The sequence below is a fragment of the Protobothrops mucrosquamatus genome, unplaced genomic scaffold (genome assembly GCF_001527695.2).
Source record: "Protobothrops mucrosquamatus isolate PMUCROS unplaced genomic scaffold, P.Mucros_1.0 scaffold344, whole genome shotgun sequence".
Taxonomy (NCBI): domain Eukaryota; kingdom Metazoa; phylum Chordata; class Lepidosauria; order Squamata; family Viperidae; genus Protobothrops; species Protobothrops mucrosquamatus.
In genome coordinates, this window is record NW_015386681.1 from 655,008 (window position 1) to 667,323 (window position 12,316).

A 12,316-nucleotide genomic window follows, 5' to 3' on the forward strand; every position below is an offset into this window, starting at 1 on the left:
TGTAAGCCGAGGACGGCCTAAATACACAAGGTGGTTGAAAAAAAAATCACAGGCATGTAGCAGAGCCTCGCTGAGTCGGCCACAAGATTCCCCTTCTCCCCCTCGATTGATCGGGTCTCGTTTCGGAACCATGAGGACTAGAGTCTTAACAAGTGTGTCTTCCTCCAAAACGGGGCCCGTTGTGGCCGTAAGCCGAGGACGGCCTGTCGTTCGGAGGCAAACGAGGTCAATTTCGGGGTCTGGCATTTCCCAGCAACGCTGGAAGGGACCCCGTGCCCCATTCCTCCCCAGTTCTGAAGTGGAGAAAGAACAGGCCGAGCTGAAGCACCGGACTAAAGTTTTCCCTCAGGAGAAAAACACTAAAAGCAAAGAGAGAGAGAGAGAGAGAGGATTAACGGCCGGCTGCCTTTTCTCATCAGCCCCTTGTTTATATCTGCTTCCCAGATCTCTCCTTTAGCTGCTCGTAATTTCCCAGAGGGTTTGACAAGGGCAGGGCAGAGGAAAAATTAAGCTCTAAATGAGATTTCGGGAGAAGAAGGGCTGCGGATTTCTCTGCCGCTTGGAGCCTGTTGTGTGGCTTGTGATGGAGACACCACGCAACCGTCTTGGCAAGCCACGGGACCTCAGTGTCCTCCTGTTCTTCCACAAGTGTTGGTTGAGCTTTTGATTTCTTCTCCTGTCCAAATAATAATAATAATAATAATAATAATAATAATAATAATAATAATAATAATAATAATAATAATAACAACAACAACAACAACAACAACAACAATGACAACAACAATACCTAGGTTGATACCTAGGATGCTGGCAGCAACCCGTGTCAACCATCAGAATCAATTTGAATGTTCAGTTGACTGAGGTTCACGTCATAATAATAATAATAATAATAATAATAATAATAATAATAATAATAATAATAATAATAGTAGTAGTAGTAGTAGTAGTAGTAGTAGTAGTAGTAATAATAATAATAATAATAATAATAATAATAATAATAATAATAATAATAATAATAATAATAGTTGGAAGGGACCTTGGAGGTCTTCTAGCCCAACCCCCCCCCCCCCCCACTCAGGCAGGAAACCCTACCAGGGGTACGCAACCTTGACTCTTTTATGACTCGTGAACTTCAACTCCCAGAATTCCTCAGCCAGCATGGGGGAACTATGGCCCATTCATGACTTATGGACTTCAACTCCCAGAATTCCTGAGCCAGCCATGCTGAGGGGAAAGGGAGAGGTTTCCAAGCTGAGCCATGCTGGCTCAGGAATTCTGGGAGTTGAAGTCCACAAGTCATGAAGGGGCCATAGTTCCCCCATGCTGGCTGAGGAATTCTGGGAGTTGAAGTCCCCGAGTCATAAAAGAGCCAAGGTTGCCTACCCCTGCAGTCTACACCATTTCAGACCAATGGCTGTCCAGTCTCTTCTTAAAAACTTCCAGTGTTGGAGCATTCACAGCTTCTGGTGGCAGGTAGTTCCACTGGTTAATTGTTCTCATTGTCAGGAAATCTTGTTTTCGTTACGGCTAGTCCTTGACTTACAAGCCCCAATCAAGCCCCCAATTTCGCTGGCTAAGTGAGACCTTTGCAAAGATTCCCCATTTTACGACCTTCCTTGCCACGGTCGTTAAGCGAATCCCTGCAGTTGTTCAGTTAGTCAACCCAGTCGTTAAGCAAATCCATCTCTCTCTCCTCCACCACCACCACCATTGGTTTTGCTGGTCAGGTCGCAAAAAGGGGAATCACACGAAGTCGGGACTCTGCAACCGTCATAAATGCGAGTCAATTGCCAGGTGTTCAGATTTTGATCTCGTGACCACGGGGGAGGCTGTGGCAGTCGCAAGCGTGAAAAATAGTCACGAGTCCATTTTTTTTCCCAGTGACGTCGTGACTTTGAACGTTGTCACTAGATGAACTGTTGTAAGTCAAGGACTCCCTGTATATTTCCTGTTATATTATTCTGCTTTATTGCGCCATTTACATCAGCCAGATGTTTAGATTAGATTTAGCATTTTTATCCACTTATCGAGTTCTTCCCAGGACCCGGGATAGGCAGAGGTGGATGTCACAGGACGTCAACTGTCCCAAGCCAGGCTGCCTTTTGCAGTTGACGGATGGGATTTCGTCCGTGCCAATAATGTTTAAGTGGTATTATTATAGTTTTTTATATTTATTTAGTTTCTTTTTTTTCTTTTTTTTTTCTAATGCTGGAATTTTTTTAAGGCCGTCCCTGGGTTTTTGTATATATCCCTCCCTGGCTTGGGTTTCGGAGGTCCAGATTGCCCACTAAAGCTTTGACGGTCATTTTGTCTCGCCTGGCAAAAGGAATTTCGGAGCCGGGAGCACCAGCCGGCTTTCGCATCTGTTCCGGGCTCTGCTTGCCAGCCTTTGTTGGAGGTGGAGACTCGGATTGGATCGTTTCCTTATTAAGTTTATTTACAGCTGCCTCTGTCAATCGCCAACAAAGCACCTTTAGCTGGTACCCAGTGCCATAAAAATAGATTAAGCCAAGTCCATCAGAGGGAAGGTGGAGGGGAGGGGAGGGAAGGAAACGGAAGGGATGGGAAGGGAAGGGAAGGAAGGGGAAGGAAGAGGAAAGGAAGAGAGAAGGGAAGGGAAGGAAATGGAAGGGAAGGGGAAAGGAAGAGAGAAGGGAGGGATGGGGAAAGGAAGAGAGAAGGGAAGGGAAGGAAGAGGAAGGAAGGGGAAAGGAAGAGAGAAGGGAAGGGAAGGAAGGGGAAGGAAGAGGAAAGGAAGAGAGAAGGGAAGGGAAGGAAACAGAAGGGAAGGGAGGGAAGGGGAAGGAAGGGGAAAGGAAGAGGGAAGGGAAGGGAAGGGGAAGGAAGGGGGAAGGAAGAGAGAAGGGAAGGAAACGGAAGGGAAAGGAAGGGGAAAGGAAGAGAGAAGGGAAGGGAAAGGAAAGGAAGGGAGGAAAGGAAAGGAAAAGAAAAGGATGGGAAAGGGGGGAAGGGAAGGGAAGGGAGGAAAGGAAGGGAAAGGAAAAGAAAGGAAAGAAGGAGAAACAGAGAAGGAAAGGGAATGGAAGGCAAGGAAAGGAAAGGAGAGAAAGAAGGAGAAGGAGAAAGGGAGAGAAGGAAAGGAAAGGGAAGGAAAAGGATGGGAAGGGAAGGAAAGGAAGGGAGAGGGAAGGAGGGGAGAAAGGAAGTAAAGAAAGAAAAAAGGAAGGAAGGAAAGGAAAGAAAGAAAGAAAGAAAGAAAGAAAGAAAGAAAGGAAAAGAAAAGATAAAACCTATTTGACTTTTCCAGTGGTTTAACAGACAGAAAACCTCCAATTTCTCCCTCTTGGTGTCTGGGAGATACAGATAGTCCTCAGCTTACCACCAAAATTGAGCCCTAACATTTCCGTTGCTAAGCAAGACAGTCATTAAGTGAATTTTGTCCCATTTTACCACTTCTTTACCACCATCGTTAAGTGAATCGCTGCAGCCGTTAAGTTAGTAACCCAGTCGTTAAGTGAATCCAGTGTTCCCCCACTGACTTCACTTGTCAGAAAGTTGCCTGACCCTCCAGGATGCTGCGACCGTCGTAAATGTGAGTCAGTCGCCAAGGCTCTGAATTTTGATCACGTGACCCTGGGGGGGACGCTGCGACGGTCGTAAGTGTGAAAAACAGCCCTAAGTCACATTTTCCAGTGCCGTTGTTGCTTCGAACGGTCACTAAACAAGTCGAGGACCGCTTGAAGAAATAGAAGCATTGGAAAACTGACGGGAGGAAAGCGTTCCATCGGCTCCGTCCCTTTCTCTTCTCTTTTTAATTTCTGCAAGTTATTATTCTGGCATTATTATTTTCTTTTTTTTATTTATTTAATCTTATTTTTAAAATTTTCGTCAGGCGATCTGCACCTCCATCTGCCTCGCTGCTTCTTTTTTTCAGTGCCATTGCAACTTTGAACCGTCACTAAATGAATGTCGTAAGCCGAGGACTCCCTAGGGCAGGGGTAGGCAACCTGGGCTCTTTTATGACTCGTGGACTTCAACTCCCAGAATTCCTGAGCCAGCCATGCTGAGGGGAAAGGGAGAGGTTTCCAAGCTGAGCCATGCTGGCTCAGGAATTCTGGGAGTTGAAGTCCACGAGTCATGAAGAGGCCATAGCTCCCCCATGCTGGCTGAGGAATTCTGGGAGTTGAAGTCCCCGAGTCATGAGGGGGCCATAGTTCCCTCATGCTGGCTCAGGAATTCTGGGAGTTGAAGTCCGCAAGTCATGAAGGGGCCATAGTTCCCCCAGGCTGGCTCAGGAATTCTGGGAGTTGAAGTCCGCGAGTCATGAAGGGGCCATAGTTCCCCCATGCTGGCTGAGGAATTCTGGGAGTTGAAGTCCACGAGTCATAAAAGAGCCAAGGTGGCCTACCCCTGATCTAGTCCAAGGGTCTTCAAACTTGGCCCTTTTATGACTCGTGGACTTCAACTCCCAGAATTCCTGAGCCAGCCATGCTGAGGGGAAAGGGAAAGGTTTCCAAGCTGAGCCATGCTGGCTGAGGAATTCTGGGAGTTGAAGTCCACGAGTCATAAAAGAGCCCAGGTTGCTTACCCCTGCCCTAGGTATTTGCAGATGAATTTAAAAAGCTTTAGAAGAAAAATATATATATAATAATCCGCTCACTGGAAGATTGTTTGTCTTGGGGCTTGGCAACCTTCCAGCTTGCAAATTGTTGAGAATTCCACGATAGTAAAAAAAAAAAATTCTAACCGCCTGGGTTTGATGTTTGGCTGCTGTTGATACCCACACAAACGCACACAAACACAATCAGGAAAAGTTGCACAGGCCAGCCAGCCTTCTCTGCCAGGGATTTTGGACGAGGCGTTTTGCAGACTTTTTTATTTTTATTTTTAAATATGTTTTATTAATATTTTTTTTTACATAGTCAATATCTGGTAAACATCGTGTTTTCTGGGTTTATACTTAAAAAACAATCAATAGCAATTAGTTTCTATAATTCTATCGTCCATTTAATAGCTTTCCTTGATTTTCTTCCAATAATATTCTCTTTTGCCAACCTTGAATTAAACTTTTTAAAAGTTTTATTGATTTCCTAATTTTACATTTAAGTATTTAAAAAGCAATATGGTGGCTGGGTTAACCAATAATTCAATAACATACAAATATCTTTAACAGAAATCTCAAAGTACCACATTAAATATTTCTTCTCTTTTCCCCTTAGCGTTTTTAGTGTCTCGTATTTAGACTAATACAATTCTTATTATATCAGTTGAATAAAAGTAACATTCTTACAGTTATCAATAATTTTTAGCTTATACATAGCCAAGTTATTTTAACATTCAGTCTTTATAGACAATCAATTAGTTTTTCCAATTTTTAATTTCCTGTTAATATTTGAATTTAACATTTATTGATTATAATTTCCAGGTTTTGAGTAACCAAAATTCCCCATTATCAAATTCATCACAAAGTCTCATGTTCAGAATACACATCTTATCTATTCAAACATATTCTATTTCTCACCATCTTACGTCATCTAATTAGCAATACAGTAATACAATTCTTATTATTTGGATCAATCACAATTAAATACAGACATTTTTTCCTAATGTTTCTGCAAAGAATAACCACATTGACATAAAGCTGCTTTTCTAGTTGGTCCTCTTGATTGCCTTATCCTAGATTCTGTTTAAAATTCTTATTTAAATTTGTTTTCCCCACAATATTCAAAACGTTCTTACTGGTTTAAGATTTTCATCACACTTAAGTATTTAAGTCTTTTTCCTCATACAGGCCATCCCAACACTTTTACATTTTTCACACCTTAAAAAAAAGAAAAAAAGAAATAACTTTTAAAATTCCTCTGCAAATATCTAGGGAGTCCTCGGCTTACGACATTCATTTAGCGACCGTTCAGAGTTGCAATGGCACCGTACAAAAGTGACTTAACGGCCGTTTTTCACACTTACGACCGTCGCAGCTCACTGTTGCACGATCACGTGATCAAAATTCAGACGCTTGGCAACTGACTCGTATTTATGACAGGGGGTCACGTGATCCCCTTTTTGCGACCTTCCGACGAGCAAAAGTCAACGGGGGGGGAAGCCTGATTCGCTTAACGACGGTGTGACTTAAGAACCGCGGTGATTCGTTTTCACAATCGAGGCAAGAAAAGTTGTGCAAATTTAAATAAGAATTTTTAAACAGGATCTAGGATTAAAGCAATCAAGATGACCAGTTAGAAAAGGAGCTTTATATCAATGTGGTGATTATTTGCAGAAACATTAGAAACATGTCTATATTGAATGAGTGATCCAAATGATAAGCAACTTAAACCCTGTCTCGCTTAGCGACGGAAAGGTTTCAGCTCAGTTGTGGCCGTTAAGTCGAGGGCTGCCTTTAATTAGGTTTTTTTCCCTCTTTATTCCAATTTTTACGACCCAGTGAAATCGTCCTGGGGTGGGGGAGGCTTAAGGGGGGGCACTTTTCAGCCACCAAGCCCCCTCCCACTTCCTTCTCCCTTTGCTCCAAAGTAAATTGGCATTGGAAGGGGGGGGCAAGTGCCTTGGCACTCATTTGATTTCTCGTGCCCCCCCCCCAGCAGAAGCGGTCTGAACCCCCATTTCTTTTCTCCCTTCCTCCCTCTCCCTCCCTCCCACCCTCCCTCTCCAAATGTCGCAGGATTGCAGGCTGATGCACCACAGGTGCAGCTCCGGCCACCGCAACTCCATGGGCCCCCTGACCCATTTTTCTGCCCCCCGCAGGAGGGTGGGGAGCCCATAAAAGGAAGGCAAGCCGCCCGTGCCGTAAGCCGGTGGTACCCCCCCCAGGCGGGCAGTCTTCATTACCCTTCTGTTGCCATGGCAATGGGACCCCCCCTCTCTCCTCCCCGCCAACCTCGGTGGGAATGGGGCATCTGCTGCTCTCTTGGGTGGGAGAGGAGGGGTTTGTTTTAGCTTTGGTGCAAAGCAGAGGGGGGGGCACAGAAAGGGGAGGGGGCTGACTTGGGTCTGGGTAGATGGCTGGGTTGGGGAGGGGGGGGTTTAATTTCTGCAGCTTCCTCCCCCCCCCCGCCGCCCTCCTCCCCTCTTTCCTTGATTTCCAAGGGGCTTTGCGAAGACCGGAGGTTTTTAAGAAGAGGCTGGATGGACAGCCTTCTGCTTGGAATGTCTAGGGCAGGGGTGGGCAACCGTGGCTCTTTTATGACTCGTGGACTTCAACTCCCAGAATTCCTGAGCCAGCATGGCTGACGCAGGAATTCTGGAAGTCCACGAAGTCATAAAAGAGCCAAGGTTGTCTACCCCTGGTATAGGGTCTCCTGCTTGAGTGGGGGAGGGGGCTGGGGGGGTTGGACTTGAAGAACTCTGAGGTCCCTTCCAGCTCTGTTATTCTGCTTTTCTTTTTTCCTTCCTTCCTTCCTTCCTTCCCTACCTCCTTCCTTCCATCCACCCTTCCTTCTCTCCTTTTTTTCTTCCTTCTCTCCTTCCTTCCTCCTCCATCACTGGAGGCTTTTAAGAAGAGACTGGACAGCCACTTGTCTGAGATGGTATAGGTTCTCCTGCTTGAGCAGGGGGCTGGACTAGAAGACCTCCAAGGTCCCTTCTATCTCTGTTATTCTGCTATTCTTCCTTCCTTCCTTTCTTCCTTCCTTCCTTCTCCCATTCTCTCCTTCCTTCCTTCCCTACCTCCTTCCTTCCTTCCATCCTTCCTTCTCTCCTTTCTTTCTTCCTTCCTTCCTTCCTTCCTCCTCCATCATTGGAGGCTTTTAAGAAGAGACTGGACAGCCACTTGTCTGAAATGCCATAGGTTCTCCTGCTTGAGCAGGGGGCTGGACTAGATGACCTCCAAGGTCCCTTCCACCTCTGTTATTCTGCTATTCTTTTTTCCTTCCTTCCTTCCTTCCTTCCTTCCTTCCTTCCTTCCTTCCTTCCTTCCTTCCTTCCTTCCTTCCTCCCTTCCTCTCCATCACTGGACATTTTCAAGAAGAAATTGGACAGCCATTTATCCAGAATGGAACAGGTTCTCCTGCTTGAGCGGGGGGTTGGACTAGAAGACCTCCAGGGTCCCTTCCAACTCTGTTACACGTGGTCCTCCACTTATGACCACAGCTGAGCCTAAAATTTCCATTGCTACATGAGACAGTTGTTAAGTGAGTTTTGTCCCACTTTATGACCTTTCTTGCCACGGTTCCACTTTTCCTGCGGTTATGCGACCCCATTTTACTGAAAATTGATATTCATTTCTGGGGGAGGTTTTTTGCCGAAACCGTTCCCATAGCGAGCCACCGGCTCGCTTAACGACTGTGGCGTTCACTTAACGACCGCTGCGAAACCCAAAAAAGGTAGCAGTGTTCGGTTGGTCACGTGGGCGACTCGATTTACGGCCGTCGCAAGTTTACGACATTGACAACCAGACTCCATGCCGGTCGTAACTTGAGGACTGCTTAAATCAGCGCCTTGGTGCTGCTCCGATGCCGCTGTTGAGGGCTTGGAAAGAGCCGTGGGAGAATTTATCTCCTGTTTTTGAAGAAAAACCCAGCTTTTTTTCATTTTTCCTGGGAAAAAAAAGCTTTGGAGCTGTTTTTAAGAACGGCAGGAATGTTAATGAGCAGATGCATTAACAACAAGTCTCTTTTCCAGGAACTTATAAATCACTGTCCGTTTATTAGAAGTAACATATAAATAAATATAGTGTAATCAGCCCCGACGTAGGATTGTAAACTACAGCAGCGCCTCAACGTACGACCGATTTTACAGTATTTAGCAGAGAAAGGAAAGCAAAGCAAAGCAAAAGAAGAAAAAAGAAAGAAAAAGGGGTGGGGGGAATTAAAAACTTCTATATAGTGTTTCCTGTAAAGAAGGGAACTCAATTTTCCCCAAATTGGCACATTTTTAAGCCCTTTTGGAACCTCATCGGGGTGGGAGCCACATAGATTTTGTTCAGCTGGGCTGAGAGTGAAAACAGGTTGTGTAAACACAAGGAGTTGGTTCACCAGGATCACAATTTCAAAACGGGATCTTCACTTCCCGTAGTAGAAATCCCTATTAGTGCCAGAAATTAACAGAATAACAGAATAGCAGAGTTGGAAGGGACCTTGGAGGTCATCTAGTCCAACCCCCTGCTCAGGCAGGAGACCCTATACCAGGGGTAGGCAATCTGAGCTCTTACGACTCGTGGACTTCAACTCCCAGAATTCCTGAGCCAGCCATGCTGAGGGGAAAGGGAGAGGTTTCCAAGCTGAGCCATGCTGGCTGAGGAATTCTGGGAGTTGAAGTTCAGAAGTCATGAGGGGGCCAAAGTTTCCCCCATGCTGGCTGAGGAATTCTGGGAGTTGAAGTCCACGAGTCATGAAGGGGCCAAAGTTCCCCCATGCTGGCTGAGGAATTCTGGGAGTTGAAGTCCATGAGTCATGAAGGGGCCAAAGTTCCCCCATGCTGGCTGAGGAATTCTGGGAGTTGAAGTCCATGAGTCATGAAGGGGCTAAGGTTGCCTACCCCTGCCCTATACCATTCCAGACAAATGGCTGTCCTGTCTCTTGTTAAAAACCTCCAGTGATGGAGCACCCACAACTTCTGGTGGCAAGGAGTTCCACTGGTTAATTGTTCTAACTGTGAGGAAATTTCTCCTTAATTCCAGATTGCTTCTTCTCTCTTTGATTATTTTCCATCCGTTGCTTCTTATCTTGCCTTCTGGTGATTTTGGAAAATAGGGTGACCCCCTTCCTCTTTTTTTTGGCAGCCCCTCAAATATGGGAAGACCGCTATCATGTCACCCCTGGTCCTTCTCTTTGTTAAACTACAAAAATTAAGATCCCCCCAAAAAACGCATTACAGCTTCTTTTCTACATCCGTTGTAGGAATTAATTTTTAATAATTTTTTCTTATTATTCTTTTATTTAATGGACATGCACTTTGCTGCATTGTTTTCTTTTGTTCCATTTTGGAGAAGCCGGAGTCAATTTTGCTTCCTCGCAAGCTCTGGCAGAGGCTTGGAAGTACAAAAATGCTGAATCCAGGCCAAATGGGCTGTGCAACATGGGCCAGTGTTTCTCTCTGAGAATGCTGTGGAAAATTTTTTTGACAGCGAGGACAATTAAAGGAGTGGAATTGCTTCCCTCCAGAGGTTGTGGGTGCTCCATCGTTGGAGGTTTTTAAGAAGAGGCTGGACAGCCTTTTATCTGGAATAGGATCGGATGGGATAGAATAAATAGAATAGAATAGAATAGAATAGAATAGAATAGAATAGAATAGAATAGAATAGAATAGAATAGAAGGAAGGAAGGAAGGAAGGAAGGAAGGAAGGAAGGAAGGAAGGAAGGAAGGAAGGAAGGATAGTAGAATATCAGAGCTGGAAGGGACCTTGGAGGTCTTCTAGTCCAGCCCCCCACTCAAGCAGGAGAACCTATGCCATCTCAGACAGGTGAATGTCTCCAGCTTCTTCTTAAAAACCTCCAGGGATGGAGCGCCCACGATTTCTGGTGGCAAGCTGTTCCACTGGTTAATTGTCCTCACTCTCAATAAGTTTCTTCTTAATTCCAGGTTGCTTCTCTCTTTGATGAGTTTCCAACCATTGTTTCTCATCCTTCCCTCTGGTGCTTTGGAGAATAATGTGACCCCCTCCTCTTCTTTGTGGCAGCCCCTCAGATACTGGAAGACTGCTATCATGTCTCCCCTATTTCTTTTTTTCTTTAGACTAGCCAAACCCAAGTCCCGCAGCAGTTCTTCATACGTTTTAGTATTATTCTGCTATTCTGCTATTCTGTTATTCTGCTATTCTAATCCAGACGAGAATTAGTCTAGAACTAAACCAGTGGAACTCTTTGCCTCCAGAAGTTGTGGGTGCTCCATCACTGGAGGTTTCTAAGAAGAGACTGGACAGCCACTTGTCTGAAATGATATAGGGTCTCCTGCTTGAACACAGGGTTAGACTAGATGACCTCCACAAGTCCCTTCCAACTCTGTTCTTCTGTCCTTGATTTACAACAGTTCGTTTTAGTGATGGTTCAAAGTTATCCCAGCACTGAGAAAAGGGACTTATGACGATTTTTTCACGCTTACGACCGTTGCAGCATCCCCGGGGTCACGTGATCAAAATTCAGACGCTTGGCAACTGACTCATATTTATGACGGTCGCAGTGTCCCAGGTTCACGCGATCCCCTTTTTTACGACCTTCTGACCAGCCATGTCAATGGGAGAAGCCCGGTTCACTTAACAACCGTGTGGCTAACTTCGCAACGGCAATGATTCGCTTAACGACGACGGCCAGAAAGGTCATAGAAAGGTTGCAAAACTCACTGAACAACTGTCTCACATAGCGACAGAAATATTGGGCTTAATTGTCGTAAGTTGAGGACTTACCTGTATTGTGGATTTTTAATAGTGTAAGCCTCTTGGAGCATCTAAGTATGATTTGGGCAGCAGGTACATTTTGTGTAATAAATTAATGAAATAAATGGGCGCATAGGATTTCTCGCCTGGGGGGGCAATCGGGGGTCCTGACGTGGCGGGTAACAGCTTTTGAATTCAGACCGAGATACATCCTGTCCAATTCACTTCGTTTTCATCCTTTTCTTTTGCAGAGTGTTCAAGAAAGCCAGCCCCAATGCCAAGGTAAGAGACCTCTTGATTCGTTTTGCAAGATTTGGTCATGATGGAAACTGGCAGGCCGGATAATCTGTCGATGGGGAGGCACTTAACGAAAGGAGAAGAAGAAGAGAGAAAAAAATGGAAACTCTAATCCAGTTGCAACACTTTAAATCAGGGCCCTCCAAAATTCCTGACGGTGAGGACAATTAATCAACTGCCTCCGGAAGTGGTGAATGCTCCAACACTGGAAGTTTTTAAGAAGAGATTGGACAACCATTTGTCTGACACGGAATAGGGTTTCCTGCTTGAGTAGGGGGTTGGACTAGATGACCTCCAAGGTTCCTTCCAACTCTGTTATTCTATTCTCCAAAGCCCCTGAAGGCAGGACAGGAAGCAACGGATGGAAACTCATCAAGGAGAGAAGCAACCCGGAACCAAGGAGAAACCTCCTGACAGTGAGAACAATTAACCAGTGGAACAACTTGCCACCAGAAGCTGTGAATGCGCCAACACTGGAGGTTTCCAAGAAGAGACTGGACAACCGTTTGACTGGAATGGTCTAGGGCAGTGTTTCTCAACCTTGACAATTTTAAGGCATGTGGACTTCAACTCCCAGAATTCCACAGCCAGCATTGCTGGCTGTGGAATTCTGGGAGTTGAAGTCCACATGCCTTAAAATTGTCACGGTTGAGAAACACTGGTCTAGGGTTTCCTGCTTGAGCAGGGGGTTGGACTAGATGACCTCCAAGGTCCCTTCCAGCTTTGTTA

The 12,316-nt window shown here is 45.4% G+C and overlaps 1 protein-coding gene across 1 annotated transcript in view; it reads left to right on the forward strand.

Annotated features, from left to right (window-relative positions):
- The window catches only part of ARRB1 (arrestin beta 1), a 72,905-nt gene that overhangs the window by 31,816 nt on the left and 28,773 nt on the right, over positions 1-12,316 (forward strand). The window contains exon 2 of the mRNA XM_015815483.1: positions 11,542-11,572. Within this exon, the coding sequence (XP_015670969.1) occupies positions 11,542-11,572 (31 nt within the window). The remainder of the gene's footprint in view (positions 1-11,541; positions 11,573-12,316) is intronic.